This window comes from Gorilla gorilla, chromosome 13, assembly GCF_029281585.2.
Source record: "Gorilla gorilla gorilla isolate KB3781 chromosome 13, NHGRI_mGorGor1-v2.1_pri, whole genome shotgun sequence".
Taxonomy (NCBI): domain Eukaryota; kingdom Metazoa; phylum Chordata; class Mammalia; order Primates; family Hominidae; genus Gorilla; species Gorilla gorilla.
In genome coordinates, this window is record NC_073237.2 from 121801615 (window position 1) to 121824012 (window position 22398).

Sequence of the window (22398 nt, forward strand, 5' to 3'; positions counted from 1 at the left end):
CAAAGCGAAAACCTTGAAGTCCGGGAAATAATGATGAAGGAGTTAAATTAAAGTGCATAAAACCCTCCCGAGAGATAACGTCAGGGTGAGTTACAGGCCCGATAAGGGACTGGGGGCTTGCAGAGGGGGCTCAGAAAGGTCGCCCAGCGGCACACAGAGGACCAGGAATCATAAATATGGGGCAAGACGCCCAGCCGGGGTCGCCGGGGTGAAAATATTGGGGTCATTCCAAAAACAATTATCCTGCTTGGTTTGCTCTTCAGGTCTTGTAAATCTTTCACCTTTTATAAAAGATTTCTGGAGAAGGAAGCACTCTGGAAGTCTTAACTGATTTTTGTGGCTACTTCTTGGTGGTTCTGCTAAAGGAAAACAAAAAGACAGAGGAAAATGAAATTACCCAGCATTCTCAGAGGCACAGGGCTGGGCTGACTGGTTTTCTCTTATTCTTTGGAGAATTTGGGCTGCCTTGGGTTTTGAGTCCTCCCATTTACAGTCTTGACACCATTTAACAGTTCGTTTGTTCTGTTTTGAAGCCAGTTGCAGCGGGGCTTTCACTGCCCAGTGGGCCCTGTTCTATGGGGCCAACTTGGCAGCCATCTTGACTGGAGGCAGCCATCTTGGCAGAAGCGGTGCCCGTTCTGACTGAAGTGCAGCCGTCTTAACTGAGGGGCATTCCTGGTGGCTAACAGGTACCCAGATGCTCGTTCTGACCGAAGTGCAGCCACCTTGACTGACGGGGTTCGTGGTGGCCGACATGTACTCAGGCTCGTGTGCCCAGGCAGAGCTCCTGAAGCTGGAGAATGGGTCTAGGCCACGCCTGGCCTCGCGCTCACGGCTCCAGCTGCATCCTCTCCTTCCTATTGTCTGCCCAAGGGCACCCTTGGTCCAGTCCTGTCCTCTGTGGCTCTGTCTGTGTTCTGGGCTTCTCAGTTGCACCAGCAGAAGGCAGTCATTTGTCCCACAAATGTTTTTTAAGGCTGGGTGTGGTGGCATGTGCCTGTAATCCCAGCTATTCGGGAGTATGAGGCACAAGAATTGCTTGAACCTGGGAGATGGAGGTTGGAGTGAGCCAAGATCACGCCATTGCACTCCAGCCTGGGCAAGACAGCGAGACCCTGTCTCAAAAAAAAAAAAAAAAAAAAGCGAAAAGAAAAGCTCATTGAGCACCTGCACGCTTGCACATGCCGGCCACTGTGCTGGGTCCTAATGCCTCATCCTCAGCTGAGGGCGTCATCTTCTGGGTGGCTTTTTCCTAGGTTTCCCTGTCCCCCTCCGCACGTGCACAGCCACAAAACCGGCTCTCCTCAGAAATCTCTCTCCCATCTACTACCTCATTTATTTCTCACAACCCTGTAGAGGAGGGATTACTAGCGCATTTGACAGATGAGGAAACTGAGGCTCAGAGGGTGAAGTGACTGGCCTGGTGTCACACAGATAGGGGAGGAGGCAGAGCTGGGAGTTCAACACCGGCCTGTACAGCTCCAGAACGGCGCCCTTGGTGTCCCGTGCCTTAGCTGTGTGCCCTGGCGGACTCACTGGGCACCGTGAGCCTTGCTCTCCTCATCTGCGCACGGGGTACATGTTCTAGGCCTGCGTGGGGCGTGTGGGTGGGAGCCATGCGTGCGGGGCGTGCGGGCGGGATCTGCACGCGGCGGCTGAGGCTTGGAGTCTGGAAAGCATTCTAGGGGTGGAAGCCAGAGCTTCTCTGTGTGTGAGAAAGAGTATTCCCATTCAGCTTTCATGGTCTGGCACCTCCCACCACAATATAATTATTCAAACTGAGTTAATTTGCTGAGTGGGACTTGGGGCTCCTTCAGGTTCAAGCCAGATTGAGGTGTGGGAGAGGGGTAGCAAGGGGGTGGCCAAGTGGCCTGAGAGTGTCCCACGGGAACACCCACCCACCCATTCATTCATTCATGCATGCATGCATTCATTCAACAAACCTTACTTTGTGCCAGGCCTGCTCTGGGCGCTGGGGATACAGTGAGAGGGCAACAAGTCAGATTCGAGTCCTCTCCTGCCAGAGCTCCTATCCCGGGGCAGGAGAGAGACTGGAGCTAGGGAGGCCCGGGAGGAGGCCACTGCTATGTGGTCCAGGAGGGTGATCGTGGCACCCAGATGGAGGCAAGAGTGGCCCTGAGGATCCCATGGAAGTGTAAAGGGTGACAGCCTCAGCGAGGTGAAGGGACTTGCCCAGGGTCACATAGTTAACAGGCGGTGGCGCCAGTTTGTCTGACTCGAGACCACACTGTCAGCCCGCCACTGCCATGGCTCCTGAAACAGCATCGCCCATACCGAGTCCCGAGCTACCCCAGCTTTAGACATGTGTGCATGCACTTCGGTCACAAGTGTGCCTGGGGAAGTTGCGTGTCACCCCCTTCTTGGAACACAGTGCACAGTGGCCCGTTGAAGGCTCTGAGGGACCCCGCAGGAGCAAAAACTGCCATGTTCAGTGTGGAGTTCCCAGACCTCTGTGGCCATGGAACCTTTTGGACACTTTTTAACATACGTTCTAGTCATTGGATATTTGTTGAGTGTGTGCTACATGCCAGAGACTGATGAGCAGAGCAGGCTTGGTCCCTGTCCTCTGGGAGTGATGGCCTGTGAGGCCCCTTCCCTGGGCCCCACCACAAGAGGGAGCCCCAGGGCAGGAAGGCTGCTTGTCCTCCCTGCAGCCCCTCCCCTCTCTGGGAGTCAGTGGTCAGAGGTGGGGCCGCGGCAGCTGGGTGGGGGTGGCCCTGGGAGGCCTAGTAGTCTTTGGTCTGGAGGCCATGGGCATCCTCACCACTGGTGTGACAAGGAGACCAAGAAGGAGAGGTGACACCAACCCAGCCCTCAGTGAAAGGGTGTGTGGCTTGGCCCTTGGGCCTGGCTGGCTGGATCCTGTGCTGAGGGCTGGGCTCATAGGGGATTCCCTCTGGTGGCATCCCCCGTCATGGGTTTTCACTCCTGCATCAAAGTGCCTTGACTAAGATGATGACTTCATGGGATCAAAGCCACCCAGCTCGGCAGTCTCTTCCCCAGATGCTCTGGAAACCAGCCAAGACAGCCCAGGCAGGCTTCCTGGAGGAAGAGGTCCTGGAGTCAGGCCAGAGGGAACAGCCCAGCCCAGGCACCTGTGGGGAGGCTGCAGATAGTGATGGTGACAACCAAGGGCTTGGGGAGGGGCCAGAGAATCCACTTCCAATATTGGCCCCAGCCTTGGCAGCTGTGCACCTTGGGAAAACAACATGACTGCTGCAGGCCTCGATGTCCTCATCTGTAAAATGGGATGATGACAGACCTGAAGGTGGCCCTTCAGGCCCTCACCCACGGTGGCCCAGGGGAAGGTTCCGCTGCTGGCAGCATGGGCCTGGGAGAGGAGACAGGGCTGCTCACATTTGCCTTCCCCTCTGAAGAGTGGGGCTTGGGAAAATACTCCTTGACCTGAAAAAGCCTCAACTGGACGCTCCTGTGGGTCTGTCACAGATACGACTTTGCAAATCAGATGTGACAGGGAAATGTGTGCCGAGATGGTGGCCAGCTGCTGGGCTGCGGGGGAGGGGCTGCTGAGGGACCCACACGGCCTCCTCCGAGAACAGACGCCTCTGCCAGGCCATGTGGAGCGCAGGTGTGCGGGGCCGGCCGCTCTTGGATTAAAGTCACACACACACACACACACACACACACGCCAGGTGCATACACTTAAACTCACGTGCATGTACAGACATGCAGAAACTCACAGACACATACACTCACACATGGTTACATGCACACACTTGCACACACATGCTCACAGAGACACACACAGACACACCCACATGAGGACACACTGGGAGGAAGTGTTCGGGATTGGAGCCCAAGCCAGGTCCAGGTCCATGAATGCCCCTTCCTTCCTTCCTTCTCCCTTTAGGTCTTGCCATAGTGAAATGATGCTAAGAACCCCTGCTTTTGGGGGATTTTGAAAAAATAATTTTAAAAAGTATTTGCACTGTGATTGGCACCTAGGAACAGCTGAAGAGGCCCGCCCACTCCGGCTATCCCCTGCCCCTTTCCTTCACTCTAGGGTGGCTGCTGAGGTCCCTGACCATGGAAGGTGGGCACATGGGTGGCGAGCTGGCCTCCATGTCTGGGAGGTGCAGCGCTGTGGCTGTCCGCCAGGAGCTGGCTCTGTGATAGCCCAGGAATCTGTGTCAAGTCACGAAGGGCCCCTCACAGCCTCTGGGCAGGGACAAACAAAAGTCCCTCCCCGCAAGCCCAGAGACCTCCTTTCCCAAGGGGAGAAACCAGCAATGCGAGAGGAGTGCCAAGAACCCCTCTTTCTGTGGTGAGTGGGGGACTCACACGGTTCCCATGACGGGGACCCTTTGGCTGGGGTCTTCATGCAGGTTGACCTCTCAGCCCCTGCGGCCAGGGCACCCGAGCCCGGACTCACCCCATCACACCTCTCACTGAGAACGGGTTGCACTTGTGCCCCAACTCCTCCCCTTGGCGAATTCCTCTTGGGGTTCCTTGCCTCGGAATCTGTCCTCCCCAGGTGTCCTCCACTGTCACCCTCCAATGGGATGCATCAGGGCCGGGGCAGCTTTTCCCCAGGCATGTTCTCAGGCCCGGGCTGCAGACAGGACACGGGGAGAACGTGTCCACCTCCACTCCCCAGCTGCCTGCTGCAGACACCTGGTCACCCGGGCACTAGAGAATGGGTCAAAGCCCCGGACTGGGAGTTCCCCAAGGAAGGCTCTGACTCGGGTCCTTTCTCTACCTTCAGGGCCCTCTTGAGGCCTGGTGCAGGGCTGGCGTCAGTGGACACGTGTTGAACGAGCACTGAATGCTTACGTTCCTCCTGGGTGGGAACCCACCTCCCACCAGGAAACTGCTCTCATCTTCTTAGTGGCCGCCTGCCCCACTGAGCCCGAATTAGGAGGGAATCCTCGGGCTTCCTCTGGACAGGCTTTGGAAGGGTTCCCGCCTGGTCCCCGCGTTCCCCCAGCATCCTGCATGGATGCAGCTCACTCCACCAGTGCCTTCCCCTGCCGGGATGCAGACGCTCTTTATAAATCTCAATTAACAAGCCTGCTGCAGTCACAGACACTGGTTGGAGCCCAAACTGTGGCTCATCTCTGTCGATCAATGCATCCAACCCTGCCCTGAAAGTGATGAGAAGGCAGAGACGTGCATCTCACCAGATTCTTTGTCTCCACATTGTACATTTCCTGTTCTGGTTAACAACTGCAGACCACTGGCTGCCACTGGGCCGGGCCCTCCCTGTGTAGGATCTCAGTGCGTCTTCCCAGCAGCCCTGTGAGGGAGGTTATTTCTGTCCCCATTTCACAGACGGGTCCTCAGAGAGATTGAGAGATTCACCCAAAGACCCTGGCCTGGGGACTCACAGTGCAGCTCAGCCCAGGCTGGTGGGGTGTGTGCCCCAGGCCTCAGCCTCCTGAGTCCAGGGGGACATGAATCCCCCAGCCTCACCTCCCCCAAAGGTAACTGTGAGCACCCATCCCTGCCATTTCAGGGCCTTCCCCTGGCTGTCCTTGGCCTAGTCCCAGGAGGAGGGGCTGGACTGACAGAAGGAACAGGAGGCTGCACCTCACGGGCCAAGCCTGGGGACTTACACACACCCCGTGGGGGTCCCTGCATCGTCAGGTGATTGATATCTCCTAGGAGCTGGGGTGGGGTGCAGATCAGTCAAAACAAAACAAAAATGATGGTTCACCAGCACTTCGGGAGGCTGAGGCAGGAGGATCACTTGAGCCCAGGAGTTTGAGACCAGCCTGGGCAACATGGCAAGACCCTCGTCTCTACAAAAATAAAATAAAATAACAAAATTAGCCAGATGTGCTGGCGTGCACCAGTGGTCCTAGCTACCTGGGGGGCTGAAGTTGGAAGATCACTTGAGCCTGGGAGGTCGAGGCTGTAGTGAGCCATGATCGCGCTACTGCATTCCAGCCTGGGTGACAGAGTGAGACCCTGTCTCCAAAAAAACCCAGAAACAAACACAAAATGTGGTTCAGCTAGCGGAGGCTTCTCTCACCCAGATGCACAGATGGGGTGACATTCTAGCCATCATACGTATGTCAGTTTTGTAAGGGGCATGACAAACCTTGTCCTCAAACCCACTTAGGCAGGTAACAGCACTGGCTTAGCTCCTGTAACTCAACGTTTATGCGCAGGCTCCATTCCAGCAGCCCAGTGGGGAACTTTACTTCCTTCTCTCAAGGAACCTGCCCCGCCAGAGTGGTGTCAGGTCTCTCAGGCGATGCTGAGGCTGGGGGGCCCTGGTCCCTGAGTCAGCTGCTGGCGGGTTGCTGTGGGAGCAGGACCTGGGCCTGCCCATGGCTCCTGTGGCCCGGGGCCCCCTCTGCTCCCAGTCGTGCCAGGACCCCTCACTGCCTCTCTGCCAGCCCTAGCACTCACATGTCACCACTGCACTCACATGTCACCAGCGGCTCTCAGCAAGGCCATCCAATTCACCCTGGAAGTCACCTCCTCTGTGGAGCCAATAACCTCTTTTCCTGTGAATTCACCCAGAACACCTGTGCATGAACTCTAACCTTGGTCCCATTTTGGGCAAGGAGACCGGCTGCCAGCAAGTGGCAGCACTAGGATCTGAGCCCAGGCCGTGCAACTGCAGAGCCCCTGTCCCTGGCCCCTCAGCCATCTGGGCGTCTCCCAGCCTGGGCTCTGCAGCAGATCCTCGGGTCCCCCAGAGACGCCACCAATCATAGCCACGTTTCCCAGCAGGAAAACCAAGACATTTGACATCTCCCCAGGATTCCAGCGTTTGTCCTGAAGAGTAACTCTCAAGATGCGGTGGGCATGGTGGTTTAGGGTAACCTTGCTTCTAGAACTTTCCCTCGTAATTTACAGCCTCCCCCAGCCCTTTTCTGCAATGCACATCAGCTAAGCCCTTAAAATAGTCAAGGGCTTGAAGAACGCTAACAATTTAATGTATGTTAAAAGGGTATTAAATTCTAAACTAAAATTTACATGGAAATATGACATTAAAATATTTTTAGCTTTCAGGAAGCTGGGGGCTGGAATGCTGTAATACAGACAAATTTTATCATTTTAGAAAGAATTAGCCTCAGTTTTTCTTACATTCATGGAGTTAATGCATAAAGATGTGCCTCCTGCCTGGGGCTACTGTGTGGAGGCAGGAAGGGGTAGGGAGAGCCGGCAGTGGGGCCCTTAGAGGGAGGGCACAGGCCTTACGTGGGCCCCAGAGCTTCCCTGGAGGGCTGGGGCTGCCCCAAGGCCCGAGGTCCTGTGACCAGTATGTTTGGGGTGAGGGCCTGGGTTTCCCTAGTGCGTGCCAGGCCCATGCGCATTATCTCATTTACTTCCCATGCAACTCCCTGGAGGTGGGATTCTCTCCCAGTTGCGCAGATGAGAAAATGGCTCAGAGAGGTTGAGTCATGGGTCTGTGGTCACACAGCACAGAGGTGGATTTTCATTCCTTCTCCAGACCCTCAGCTCAGTCATCAGTCTCGGTGCTGTTTGAACATCCACTGCCCATCTCCTGGGAGTCTGGGGAATCCGGCTCCCAAGATGGGGGCAGGTGGGGAGTGGCACAAAGCAGACAGTGGGAGGCTCTGGGGTGAGACTCTGGGCTCCTCTATCTGCCAGCTGTGAGCCCATGACCCAGAGGGTGACGAGCCCATCTGCAAAGCCCTCAAATGCCAGAGGTCAGGGGTCAGGAAGGCCGTGGGACTTGGTGGTCACAGCAGGGGGTGCTGATTGAGCGACTGCCCCAAGGAATCCCCAATGAGAGGAGCCTCTTACTATCTCCACTTTACAGATAGGGAAACTGAGGCTCAGAGAGAGTAAAGACAGTCAGGCTAGCCAACACCAGTCAGGCTAGCCAAGGGGAGGGCCAGGATCCCTACCCCACGCTATGTGGCTTTAGGGCATCACTGTGTCCTGGTGGCCTCTGGAGCCCCCAGACCTCCTGGGTGGTGGCTGCCAAGAGGCCCAGTGGGCAGCCCTTTCCAGCCCGGCTGCAGGTGCCGATGCTGGGGCAGCAGAGGGGCTCAGGCAGCCGGCTCCAGCCCCAGGAGAAATCCAGCCAGGGCAGGGGGGCCGGCATGGGCGGAAATGACCACTCACTGCCTGGCGGGCACCCCCTGGCCGCCACACCTCTGGGAGATCACTCATTGGCAGTTAAAAATCTATTGTGACTTGTCAGAAAAATGAATAAATGGGCACATTATTTTTTCATTCCAGACCTCAGCATCTGTTTGTCTAATCAGGAAGGAGAGTGGGGAAGTCGGCCAGGGCTGCCACGCACGTTTTATGCAAGTTTTCCTCTGTCAGAGGAGTTTAAATGGGTAATGAACAGGCTGTGGTGATTTGAAATATAATCCCATTATGCTGACGAGATTACCGGGCTTCGAGACTTCACAAATCACTCTTACGGCTTTTATCGAGAACAGGGAACACCACCCTGTTGGGATTTTGCATTTAGGCAGAGGTGTTTGGTGGGAACACAACGCGACGGTTTAACTCTTTCCTTCTCCCTGGCTGCTTTCCAAATAGCAGGGGCCTCTGAAAGGGGCTTCTGTGGAGCCTTCAGAATCCAGGGTGTTTGGGCCCCAAGGGCCAAGACAGAGGCCCAGAGAGGCTGGGGGACGGCTGGGTGGGGGTAGGAGGCCAGAGAGCAGGACCCTGGGCCATCTCCACCACTTTCCAATGGCCTGGCCTCAGTTTCCTCACCTGTAAAATGGGAATTAGGTGGGCATGAGAATAATGGAGAAAACAGTTAATTCATAACTAACACGAGCTGCTCAATAGCAGGTGGGAGGCGGGTGCTGATGAAAGAATAGAAAGTCCTAACAAGCGGCCGGGCACGGTGGCTCACGCCTGTAATCCCAGCACTTTGGGAGGCCAAGGCGGGTGGATCACGAGATCAAGAGATCGAGACCAGCCTGGCCAAGATGGTGAAACCCCGTCTCTACTAAAAATACAAAAATTAGCTGGGCGTGGTGGTGGGCGCCTGTAGTCCCAGCTACTCGGGAGGCTGAGGTAGGAGAATCACTTGAATCTGGGAGGCAGAGCTTGCAGTGAGCCAAGATTGCGCCACTGCACTCTAGCCTGGGCGACAGAGCGAGACTCCATCTCAAAAAAACAAAACAAAACAAAAAAGAAATCCTAACATGCTCGTTTGTCATGTGGGGTGTGTCACTGAGGCCACACGCAGCAGCATTTTAGGGGCAGGCAGATGGGTGTTTTCATTTCAACAGTTATTTCATGTGCATCAGAACACACATGCAGCACACCAACCCCATGGCTTCATGGCTGTTCTTGCTTAGGATGGTTAAGGCAGAGAATCACGTTAGCCTGGATCGTAAAGGGAAAATAATAAATCATAGATGAGGAGGCACCTCGGGATGGGGAGTCTGTGAACAGTGATGTTGGGGAGCATGGAGTCACCTCTTGGTGGCAGACATTACAACTGTTTCCCAAACATCTGTGCCCTTCAATGCCCGGGCGGTGATGCTGCCTGTCCTCTTGGAGTAGGTGGCACCACGCGGTGGGTTCTGGCCAATGGGATGTGCGTGGGAATGAGAGGTGCCTGTGTCTCTTTCCAGCCTTAGCATTTTGCCATTGCTGCCCCATTCTCTGGCCCTCCTGCCCCGGTCCAGTCTTTGTGGAAGCCCCCAGAGGTCATGGGGACCCACAGCTGGCTTCGTGTGGAGGGAGTGAGCTTATGCTCTGTGAAGCCGCAGCACAGCCTGGCAGGGCCTGGCCAGGAACTTCACCCCGCCCTCACCATGTCCCTCTGAAGGAGCTGGTACTGTCTCCCTTTAACAGAAGAAGAAACTGAGGCTCAGGAAAGTAGAGTAACTCACCCAAAGCCATTGGGAGACAGCGCTGGCGCCCCATCCTCCTAGCCTTGGCTTAATAATCCATCTTGTCACAGGAGTCTTGGAGCTCCAGGAGGGGAAGGGGCTTGTTCAAGTCAGAGGGTGCGCAGAGGTCCATGAAGAAGCTGGGAGGGGCCCCCTTCACCAAGTGGGTAAGGGTCCTATGTCAGTGTCCCCAGCCCCCACCAGCCTACCCAGGCTACGCCTCATACCTCAGGCCTTTGCCCACTGCCCTATCCTGCCTCCCTGGCACCTTCCAAGGGCACGTGGGCCACCCGCATGCAGTTCACAGTGGTGTGGCTGGAGGGCCACTCGCCCCCACCTCTTGGCCTGTCTTGACGGCCGGGTTTGATCTTCGCTCGCCTCTATCCCCGATGTTCTGCAGTCCCTGATCTGGGGAAGTGAGGGGCCCTAAGAAGCAGCTGGCAGGTGTTCAGGAACATGTTGGGGTGGGGATCACCTCCCAGCCTCTTAATCCACGCAGAGGAGACAGAGAGACATCCGTGTGGTCCCCACACAGCTGAGGGGCAACTGAGGTGTGGTGCACTTTGGTCCTGGGGGTCTGGATAGGAAGTGTCTGGAGGCAGCTGCCGGCTCAGGGCCAGGGCCAGGAATGCGCTGTGCAGAGGCTGGGGATGCAGGGCTACAGGCTGGGCCTGGGCCTCAGAGGCGGGGGCGAGTATGGCCCAAAGCAGGCAGGGCCTGCTAAGAATGACCAAACTGGCCAACAAGGGAAAGCTCTGAGTTGAGCAGCAGTGAGCGCTCCACTGCCAGAGGTATGCAGGCAGAGGACGAAGACTCTGGGCTGGAAGTGTCTCTGGGCTGGGCTAGACGAGCTCACAGCATTCTCAGCTCTTAGGACCTTCCCTCAGAAGCAGAGAGGCTCCGGCAAAGTTTGGCAAACAGAAACCACTGGAAGCAAGGCTGGGCTCCCACGATGCTGAGACATTTAGGACATGCTTTAGAAGGGTCTGTGGGGTCCTCTAATCCAGCACTTTCATTTTCAGCTTAGGAAAATGAGGGCCCAAGAGGCAGGAACCAGCTTGGAGCCACACGGCTGCCACCTGTGGAGGGCAGAGCCCAGTGGTTAAGAGCAGGGCTACCGTGTCCACCAGTCATTCACGGTGAGTCTGGGGCCAGTGAAGTGGCCTTTCCAGTTCCTGACCCCTGCAATGGAGGTGGTGACGGGACCTGACGGAGGCTGCCTGTGCGGGTTTCGTTACTGCATGTTTACAGACAGCAGCGCACAGCGGGCCCTTGGAAGAGGAGGGTGGCTCCCAGGGGCCAGCGAGGCCAGGGCTCCCGGGACCCACTGCCCAGGCCTGCCAGGCAGCCCACACCTTGCAAGTCCTCCACTGAGTTCAGAGGCCCAGTCGTGAATTATCATCAACACTGTGACTTTTCACATCATCTTGGGCAGGGGCCACGCCAGGGCCAGGTCAGGAGACCTGGTGGAAAGCAGAAGTGGGGCCCATCAGTCACTTCCGTTATCTCAGGTGTGCCGAGCTCCCCCTGCATTTGCCCAGCCCGTGCCGGGGAGATTGTGAGATGCCTGTGTCCTAGAGCTCACGGTCCTGTCTTTAGAGATCTAGGTATAGGGTGGGGGAGAGGGGCTCAGGGAAAGCTGAATGCAGAGTCTTGATCCGTGCTGGGCCTGGGCGGTGGCTGCTGTGTTCCCTTTCCACTGTTTCTTCACCTGGACACATGTGTTTATGTAAACTGAGAGTGTTGCATTTCACAGTAAGAGAAGGGTGTTGATTTTGTGGCTGAAGGAGGTGATGACTTTGGTGTCACCCCTGAGTGAAGAGGGCCAGCCTGTCGTACTTAGCACCGAAGAGGCCCCGGTGCATTTCAGAGATGTTGCTTCCTTGTCAACTGCTGGCAAATGCCACCACCCAGGAGGCTCATGGCAGAGTCATGGTTTTCGGCATCACATACTCCAGACTTCAGGAACTCAACGCAATATGCAAAAGTGTGTATTTATATCATTTTTATTTTAATATCATTTTAATATTGAATATGTCACAAGATTTAATGACCAAATTAGTCATTTACATTTTTCAAAGTATCTAAATATAAAATTGCTAAAAATTCAAATACAGATAGCAAGCTACAAATATTTCTTTTGTTTTTGGGTGGGGGGTAGGAATGGAAGACATTAGAAAAGGATGCTCCTGTTGGCTGAACAAAGATCAGAATGAAAGAAGAATTCATCAACATGACCCCTTGTGCAAAGAAATACACTCAGCTTTAAGATGCTGTTTTAGACACATCTCTTCCTGTACAACAATTTTAAAAATGTTTCTAATGCAGGTCCTCAGTGAAACACCGGTCCCCGGCCCTGGCTGGGGACAGTAAGAAAGGACATCACCGCAGGAGGGACACTGAAGAGGCTGTCGAGGACTGCAGAGGCATCTGGTGTGGCCAGAGGCGTGGTGTCAGGGGCATCTGATCCCTTGCCTGTTCCCACCCAGGGAGCCGGACGGCACAGACACAGGTCTCCCTCCGCTCACCCCCCTCCCTGAAACGTGAGAAACAGCAGCTTTCCGCCTGCTTGAAAAAGGAGGCAGGCGCTGTAAGGAGAAGAGGAAAGGGGAATGTGGCCCCTTCCAAGGCAGCGAAGCAGAGACGATTCCAATCCCGGGAAAATCCACATGCAGGTGGAACTGCCAGCTGAAACCTACACTTGCTACTTAAGAAACGGAAAGACCATGTCTGGCTGGGAGTGCAGCGTGCCTGAGGACCAGCCACCGCCCCTCCTCCTGGCACCCCACACTGTCCACGCAGCTCCTGGGCTCTGAGGTCAGAAGCTGGGGTGTGCTGAAGGGGAAAGTGACACGGCCTTGGACACACCACTAGGTCTCTGTTCCTAACTTTTAGTAAGACACTACCCTCGAAGCAAATGCACTCATTTAAACAAATGGCATAGTTAAAACTATTGACTAAGACCTAAACATTTCTTCTGAGAAATCGAACCATAGCTTTTCCAATCTGTCTGTTCAATATGGGAACAGATTTTAAAGAGAGTAACATAATCAATCCTCCGCCCCAAAGAATGGTCCATCATACCAACCATGATAAAGAGTACACCTGTTTATTAAAAGGAAAAACAGAAATGTACATTTTTGTTCTTTGTTTGCTTTAAGAAATTTGATCAAGTTGCAAGGAAATGTGTGGGCACGGCTCTGTACATCCTCGGGCAGGGTGGCAGGCAGTGAAGGTGGCTGGGCGGCACGTGGCTCCTCTAGGGGGTGGTCTGACCCCCAAGCATCGCTTATCAAAGCCACTGCCAAGCAGACTTCCGTCCCATGGCAATGTCCCCAGTGCTCCCTCCTAGGGGGCCCCCGACACCTTCCCCGAGAGCCCACCTGCCCTGTGCCAGTGAGCCAGGGGCTGGCCTCCCCCCGAGGACTTCAGGACACCGGGTGGGCTCTAGGGCACTTGGCCCTGGCAGGCAGGCTCTGAGCTACGGAACAGATTGAGGCTGGAGGCCAGTGTCACTGCTGCCCGGATTTCTTCTCCTTCTGGAAGCTGAAGCTCGTACGTCTGTTCAGTTTTCTTTGTTTTTGAGCAAAGTAGTCAGCCCGGGCAGTGCTAGCTCGTGATTCCAGGATGTAGTTAACCTAGAAACAAGAGCACACAGCCCGGTCACCTTGCCAGCCGCTCCCTACCCACCCAGGGCATCGGAGGGGGTGGCAGGGAAGGCCCTGACCTGGGCCGGGTGCCTCAGGGCCAGGTGCTGTCGTGTGGAAGGAGTCCAGTCATCACAGCAACCTGGCAGCGGCTGGGCCCAGAGCCGCCGCTCTACGATGGGAAAACAGAGGCTTGGAGAAGCCAAGTGGCCAGTCCAGGCTTCCCAGTCGGTGAGCGGCGAGCTCTTCAGGTTCCGGAGCCCATGCTCCCTCCTGGCGTGAGCCACTCCCGGAAGGCTGTGCCCTGGGCTGCCTGGCTCTGCCTCCCACCTGCTGTGTGACCTGGACAAGCACATAACCTCTCTGAGCCTGCCTTTCCCTGTGTGAAGGCCGAGAACACAGGGATGAAAAGCAAACCAAGACAGGCTCTCCATCCAGCCTCCCACCAGCCAGGCGCAGAGCTTCCCACCACAGTGCTTCCTTCAGGGCTCATGAGCGCCCAGCCAGGCAGGGCTCACTGGACAAAAAGGAAAGAGGCTCAGAGAGGGAGGCCAAAGTGGCCTAGGCCACGCGGAAGTCAGGGTGAGAGCTGTGAGGGGGGCTAAGAGAGCCCTGTGTGAAGGGCGGGGCTGCCTACTGGGCTCCTCTCAGGCCTTCTGCACGCTGCTGCTTCCACGAAGCCCTGGGAGTCTGCCCGGAGTCACATATGCATCTTCCACTCTGTGTAGCAGCTGCACCGCCAGGCGCTTCCCCAGCGCTACAGCGCTGAGACTTGGTCCTGGCCCTGGGGAGCTTGCTGCCTGGTGAGTGAGTGTCCAGCAGCAGAACCAGCACTGCAGCAGGCAAAGAGGAGCACCAAGGAATGGGGCTGAGTATCAGGGAGGTGTGGAGGAGGGAAGGCTTCCAGAGGAAAAGAGTGAGCTGGCTTTTGAGGGACACACAGGAGTTTTTGAGTGCACAACGGGGAGGAGAGACGCGGCATGCATCAAGGCACAGCAGGGGCACACCGCAAGGGAGTGTCCCTGGAACTGCGAGAGCTTGGCTGGCTTAGTGAAATGAGGTGGCGGGAGCCAGGGAGGGGTGCTACAGTGGGATGCACACGCCCCAGTGCTGAGGACAGCCTGTGCCTGGGCATGGGCGGCAGCAGCAGTGTGAAATCAGTGGTGGCAACTGGCACTGCTCAGAGTGCCTTTCAGCGCTCATGGAATCTTCACAATAACCTTGAGACAGATGCCACTGTCATCCCCATGCACAGGTGAGGAAGTCAAGGCCAATGACAATAATGTCATTTAGTCAAGGTCACAAAGCTAGAAGGTGTCAGGCGCTTGGCAAACACCCCTTCCTGCTCCGCAGCCCCTCACCTCCTCTGCTCCTCTGGCTGGGGCTTTTGGTGAACAGACGCTATTTCTCTTCACCTGCAAGTATCTAAAAGTTTTGACTAGAAGGCTGAATATTTCTGACAAGAGAGGCCAGCCACTGCCTCTGCTGATTCTACTCCGAGGGCCATGTGTCCTGTGCCAGAGGGAGAGGAGCTTCTGCTGACTCCGAGAAGGAACCAGAGGGCTCCCGGGGGAGGCAGCACGAGATGGCAACGCCTCAGATGGCCAAGGCTTCAACACTGCCCCTCCCAACTTTCTGCTCTGCTGGTTGGAGCAGCAGGCGTTAAAGGCTGGTGCGTGAGTACAGAAGGCCTGACACGCTCTGCCCGCTGTCTCGCCAAGTTACCAGCTGAGAGCAATAAATCATGAGGACCGCAGGGCCAGGTTGATGATTTGGGACAATACAGTGTATGGAAATAAGAGGTTTTATCATTCTTAATACAAGCAATCTTTGGATTATACTGTTTGCACACTCAGCCAACCTAGTGTTTTCAGTGTATTTTTGGCACATATAACTTGACAAAAGCATTTTAAAATGATCCTCAACAAGCCAACTATTTCCCAAATTTATTATCTTCAGTGCTTTGTGATAATCACATAGATAATTTTAATGGAAGATTCATGTAATAATCAAAAGATAAAAACGCCCTTTGCTCTGCCATTAGCTGATTAATATGCTGTGGCTTAAAACTTGCACAATTTTATGCACTATAGAGTGTTTCACTTTCAACGCATTTTACAGCTTAAGGCATAAAAATATAGGGAGTTTTCATGGTCAATAAAGCCACAGCCTCCATCACTCGATCACGAGAAGAACCTGATTTGAAGAGCCCGACAACTCCTCTGAGATTCATCTCAAAGCCTGTGGAATTAGGGACCACCCATGGCTTAGCTCAGTGACATCTTGATGGGAAGAGGGCGGCTCTGGAGCTTCTCGGGCCAGGTTCAAGTAGAGGCTCCACCCTTGTGTGCTCTGTGACCTTGGGCCTCCATCTCCTCTTCTATAAAATGGGGACAATGTCTACATTCTGGAGGGCGGTCAGGAAGATTAAACAACATAATGGACATTAGATGTACTGCATGTAGCTGGTGTTCAGTAAATGGGAGACGTTCCTATTTCTACAAGCGCAAAAAGCTCGATGGAGGCTTTGCTTGTTCATGATTGTTTATTTGACATCAGATTGTGGCTCTTATTTCCTCCCTTCAATTTCCATCTAAGCTCTCATTTTATGTAAAATTCTTGAATTCTAGAACAACAGTATGCATTACTAGAGTCTAAACTGACTCCTCAAGAGCTTCTGATGGCAACAACATTTCTCCCAAGCTCCTGGACACAGGGCTGGGCTTCCGTTGCTTGGTACTGGTGCAAAGCTCACAAAGACACACTCAGGACACTGCAGGAATGGTGGATAAAACTAAGTATTCCAATTGCTATAAAAATCAGAGATGGGGCCGGGCCTGGCGGCTCATGTCTTTAATCTCAGCACTTTGGGAGGCTGAGGTGGGCAGATCACTTGAGGCCAGGAGTTCGAGACCAGCCTGGCCAATATGGTGAAACCCCATTCTCTACTAAAAATAGAAAAAAATTAGCTGGGCTTGGTGGCGGGTGCCTGTAATCCCAGCTACTTGGGAAGCTGAGGCAGGAGAATCACTTGAACCTGGGAGGTGGAGGTTGCAGTGTGCAGAGATCACACGACTACACACCAGCCTGTGCAACAGAGGGAGACTCTGTCTCAAAAAAAAAAAAAAAAAAAAAAAAAATCAGAGGTGGGAGAAGTACTATCTCATCTTCCATCAGGCTCATGATCATTAGCTCTAAGTAAATCAGGCCTGGGGTATGCTACAACTCTTCTGGAGTCTTGTGCATGATGCAATATTTCTGCAAATATTTTGATATGGAAACAGACACTTTAGGGAAGGTGACAGACCTCACGGATTTTGCAGAGAAGCATCTGCTTCGAGGGAGCATTTGGACCTGTAAAATGATTTCTCTGCACTTGATCTTCCACAGTCTCATACTGAAGTCATAAACCTGTGTTTCTGTCATCAATCTGCTGTTGTGAAAATTATTTTGATGTCAAACATGGGATTATAATTTTACTAGAATCCTTCTCAAGTCTTGAATATTTTAATGCTGGCTATAAAAAAAAAAAAAGTCCAGCCCCTATCGGGGTAATGGAATATTTCTCTGCCAGGTCCCTGAACACTCTGCACAAGGGGCCCATGCTGTCTGTGATGCTCCAGTGGGTAACTCGAAGCTCGCTGGCTGCAAGCACTCCCAGGCAGGCCCGTGTCCCCACTCCTTGGTCCAAGGGGGGGCTCTGATCAGGCTGGTCTACGAACCCTCTCCCTTTCATCCAGCTAATCATGCTACTCTGTCTGCTCCAAACTGTCCTTCCAGCTGCTCTTTTAAATTGCTACCTACTCCTTTTGAAAATCTTTTGCAGCCATGGGGAATGTGTCTCAATATATTCCTGGATCGCAATTCTATTTCATTGAAATCTCCCACTCAACTCTTAGGTCATGCATATCTGGGGAATTAAAACACAAGTCTGAAATCTGTCAAATCTGGGGGCAAGTTCTGGTTCTGCCAACTTACCAGAGTCATGATCCTGGCTCTGCTACTTTATTCCTGAGCCTCACTTTTCATCTGGGAAATGGGAACAACTTTATCTCATGATCTCACAGAGCTGTGAAGATGCACTGTAATGGGACACGCGGAGCCTCTGGCCCAGGTCCTGCACTGTGCAGTCCCTCAGCATATCTTCGCTACTTCTGCTATTATGTGATGACTTCAACTCTTAAGAAGAGACTGAATGATAACTTACATAGGTTTACCATGTCTCATCTGACTTGTACTCTAGCAGCCCTGGTGGGGTGGGGTAGCATAGGTACCATGATCCCCACTTTACAGGTGGGGACACTGAGTCCCAGAAAGGTGATGTGACTAGCCAGGGTCACACAACTAGGGGTGGGGGAGCCCTCTCTGGTCCTCGCCCCTGCTCTGCTACAGCAGCTGCTTTTCCTATCTGATCAACCTATGGAAGATTTGGCTTGAAGAAAGGATTCTCTGCTTGGGAGAGGCTGAGACCCCTAGTCCAGGGCTACTCAGAGTGTGGTGCCCAGACCAGCGGCCAAAGCAGCATCTGGCACTTCTTGGAAACGTATGATCTCGGGTCCTATCCCAGACCTCCCAAATCTGCAAGACCCCTGGAGGCTCCCATGCCAAGCAGAGCTCCTCTCAGCCACACTCCACTCTGCAAGGCCCTGCACGGCCTAGCCCCGCCAGCCCCGCCAGCCCCCCATCCCCCTGTGCCTGCCTTGCCTCAGCCCATTCCCAGGCTGCCTGTCTGTGGTGCTTCCTCTCTCCTTACCTGGTCAACATCTGTACCTTTTCAGACATCCTTCAGGGTTCAGCTCTCCCTGCCTCCATACCTCCACCCCAAGTCAGTTTACTGTGACACACCCACACCTTTGAGACTAACAATCTCTTTGTAATTTTGTGTTTTATGCCTGTTTCCTCCGGTAGAGGAAAAGCTCTCCAGGGGCAGGGACAGAGTCTGTCACCGTGGCATCCCAGGCCCTGGCCCGGCACACGGAAGGTGCTCAGTGAGTATACTGTTTAGGTATGGTGACATACAAGTCTAGCAGAAAGTTAGGTATGTTTAGAACAGGTTGCTAAAATCACCTTCAGCATAATTATCTTCAAAACAATAATAATTTCCTCAGAGTCTGCTCCAGGAGCTTCAAGGAGCTCCTGACAATGGTTGCAGGAAAATAAACAGTACATAAAAGGAATAAACAAATACAGGAAGAGCCAGGGTTATTGGGATTGGGAGGAAACTGAAAAGGGTCCTGCTTTGACTGAAGCAGGTGCAGAGCAGCTGAGTGGGGGCTGGTGTGGCCCTGGCACAGGCACTCACCCCTGGGTGGCTGGCAAGCCGTGACACTCCTCCTCTGCCAAACTGGGCCCGGGAACCTTCTATAGAGCTGCAGAGTGGGTGGGGCTGCGGCCATGCCGGAAACAGCCTGAAGAGAAGCTGGACCCACCTACCCTGTCTCTGGTTCAAGAAGGAATACTCACCTTGAGCACAATTTCATTGACGGTAGCAGCGTCCGATTCAAAGTAGAGGTGTTTATAGTCGTGATTGCTTAGATACGTGAGTTTAAATATTGCGTGACCTGCAGAGACAGAAAACTGTGTTGAGGGGTTCTGGTGAGTTAACTATGGCGGGGGCCTCCATATGTTCTCCCCTATCATTCCAATTCGAGCGAGAGCAAGTGGAGGCTGAGCAGCACCTAGTCTTCCAGGAGTAGTTCGTTTTCTCATTACAGGCTGGGTATAAAATGGACAATGAAAAAATTTTAAGGACTCAACAGCCAGTTAGGTCCCATTCCACTCTGGAATGCATTCAGGGGAATGCCACGTTAGGAAGGCTTTACGGAACTGCTGCTATATGATAATTACATGCAAAAGGTGCGTTTTTAAGGGAGAAGGCTAATTAACTCCACATTATTACTCTAAAAATAAACTAACTGTGTTTAAAGTCAGATAAATGAGCAACAGGAAGGAGAAGGGTCAATAGGCACACTATTATGAGGCTGCTCCCACAGCCTGGGCTCCTGCTGGGAGAGGACTCCTGCCTGGAGACGGGGAATCCCAGTTTTAGACCTTGCTGGAAGCTGCTCCCAAAGGCCTCAGGTCATCTCAACCCTGGGAGGATGGGGGCAGGGGGTGGGGGGCACCATGGAAAGCGGGCACCTCACAAAGCGACTGACTCCAGGGGGCAGAGCTTCTGAATATAAATCTGATCTAGGTCTCCATTCTCCATGCCCCGTCCTACCACCTTCAGGATGACACTTGTCATTTCTGGGACTGCTTCCTGGTCTAGCCTCATCTCACTCCGCTGCCCCGACAGGCCACAGGCTGCCAGAGTGCTGCACACTCCCACCTGCCACACCAGCCTCTACACAGGTTCTTCCCCAAGCCTGGGATGTCCTCTCTCACTGACCTGGATGGGAAAAATCTGCTGATCCTGGGTGGCTCAGCTCAGCTGGCGCCTTCTTGGGTGAGTCTTCATAACCACACTTCTAGGCGCACTTCTTGTGTGGGCCTACCACACGGTACCGTGGCCCTCCAAAGGAACCTACTTGTCTTATCATACCTGCAGCCATGGCTACATTATCTGGCCCTGTCCTTTTATGTCCAGACAGGTCAATCGGATTCCCTCTTCTAAATGCAGACATAGATGCTGGGCTGTCTAAACTGGCACAAGGACTGAGAATAAGATGAGGGGCTTTGGGACTCCCAGGCTCAGGCCCATGGGGACTGCCCCTGCCTATCGGCACTGTTATCCTTGGGTTCTAGGAGACCCCTGTGGCCTTCCAAGAAATTCTTCTTTCTCCTTAAGCTACTGAAGTTGGTTTCCATTACTGGCAAGCAAAGGAACAGTGCCCAAGTGAGACACGTAGTCAGTATTCAGTAAACCTTCCTAGACCAAGGAGCAGCAGGTGACATCTCTAATATAGAGGTCTCCTGCAAAACACCCAGGAATGACCTTCCCTAGTCTTTCGACAGACCTTAGTGTCTATAAGATTAAAATTCAGCATATCCTTTCTATTAGTCCTTCTCATCCGTTGTCCTTTTAATTGAAGCAGCGGCTGGTCATAGTTATTAATTAATAATATATCACCCATATTACTGTAAGTTCACCTCTTTCCCGGAGAAATCTTCTTGGGGACTTTATTTACAGTAGCTAATTTTTCAGATCTCCAAAAATAAACTGATATATGTTGTACATTTGTGGCCAGAAAAGTTGAGCCACTGGTATTTTATCCTGGAAACATCATTATGATGTACTAATTGTGACTATAAATCCTAAATTGAAAAAATTACCTAATAATTTCTGAAAAACCTCACTTTCAGACACTCGACAAATTTAGCCTGATTCTAAATCATGGTACTAAAATGTGAGAATTCCTGACTGGAAGCTAATCACTCTGTTAACATATAAATTCTGTGTTTCTAATAAGGAGGTGGACCTTACACAGAGGCATCTGTGTGTGCGTCTGTATCTATTCACATTCACAGGATCTACCCCACAACATCAGAATCTTGTCGGTGACATCCCTGTGTGGAGGAACAATGCGGGCACCTTTGTTGGCCATGCTGTGAACAAGCACAGCCATCTACAAAGGACACAGGGCTGTGAAGGACAAAGAGACACCCCCTCCAGGAGGCCTTCCTGCTGACAACTGGTCACGACACACAAAGACACCAGGGCCTGGGGCTAGAAAGAACCAGAAGGTCTTAGGGAGACCTGCAGACCCGAAGCTTCGGGGTTCACTGACCACTTTGATAAGACAGCTTATGGACTGTCCACACCACCTGCTCCTGCTTGTCACTGACAAAACCAAACCAAACCTCAAAGCACTAAAGCATGTTTTGCCTGAACAATTGAGACACTGTTAAAAAGGTTTCCTGCACTTTAAGCAGAGCCCAATCTATACACAGCACATGTAATATGTAGTCTGCACAGCCTAGGAGCCTCGGAAAGGAAGCGTTGACACTGTCCCCTTGGGACTATGGTGCTTGTGAAGCATGTCAATTGTGGGCTGACAGAGGGGAGGCCTGTGGTTCATCTGCACAGTCACGTGAAAAAAACAAAAAAAAATCATACCGAGCCAAGTCTCCTGAAAGGCTGCATATTTGAACCAAGTAACCCCAAATCCCCTGTCCCCTGAATTTTGAATGTATTTGGTTGCATGTGGAGGCTGTGTGTGTCCCCTGCCTATCCTCAGGGCTCATTCCAGCACCCATCTGAGGAAGAGTGAAGCAGGTGAGGAGGAGGAAGAGTCCCAACATTCCCCCACTCTCCCTCAAGCCTCTGGTCTGTTTGTCCTTTCCAGTGAAAGCACTCACGCCATAGGGAGAGGGGAACAGAGGGCAGAGAACGTTCTGTGGAGCACTTGTGTTTGGACTTGAACAATGACACAGCTGCAAAGTTAATCACTGGGCCGAGGCACGGCGGACAGCCACAGCAGACAGCCCCCTCTTGCTCTCTGCAAGGAGTGATGAGCGGAACCCTGAGGGGCAAGGGCAGGTTAAGACCAGCAGCCATGCTGGGCCACAGGACATGGGGCGGACTCACTCCGCGGGCATTTCTGCCCCGAGTTCCCCTCGCTAGCAGCCTTGTTTCGCTGGGCAGCCAGAAGGGCAGTTTTCCTCAGTCTGGGCTCTGCCAGGAGCACGGGCTAGAGCAAAGGACAGAGAAATGAACACCGAGAGTCAAATATGATGAGCGTGAAGAAGGTAAACGCAGGGAGCTGCCGTGGAGACACCAAGGCAGAAGCACCTGGCCAGAGGTGGAGAAGAGCCACTAGGGACAGTTTCTTGGGAGGAGCTGACACCTCCGCAGTTTTGGAGGAGGGCAGGGAGTCAGCTGGGTAAAGGTGAGGGTGGAGAAGGGTGAAAAAGAGGAAGATGCCACAGGGCAAGGAAACAGCATGGGCAAACATACAGGGTCTCCACGGGAGCTC

The 22398-nt window shown here is 53.4% G+C and overlaps 1 protein-coding gene and 1 non-coding gene across 8 annotated transcripts in view; one reads left to right on the plus strand and one right to left on the minus strand.

Moving 5' to 3' along the window:
* The first annotated feature begins 243 nt into the window (after positions 1 to 243).
* LOC115935941 (U5 spliceosomal RNA) lies at positions 244 to 356 on the plus strand. The gene has a single exon (XR_004071524.1). It is a non-coding gene; the product is annotated as a U5 spliceosomal RNA (small nuclear RNA).
* Positions 357 to 11823: 11467 nt separating this feature from the next.
* MAPKAP1 (MAPK associated protein 1) overlaps positions 11824 to 22398 on the minus strand; it is a 265377-nt gene continuing 254802 nt past the window's right edge. For all 7 annotated transcript variants that reach the window (XM_019033883.4, XM_055351923.2, XM_063697026.1 and 4 more), the window contains 2 exons: positions 18944 to 19041; positions 11824 to 13471 (listed from right to left, as the gene is read on the minus strand). In XM_019033883.4, coding sequence (XP_018889428.1) covers positions 13346 to 13471; positions 18944 to 19041 — 224 coding nt within the window. In that variant the 3' untranslated portion in view covers positions 11824 to 13345. The remainder of the gene's footprint in view (positions 13472 to 18943; positions 19042 to 22398) is intronic.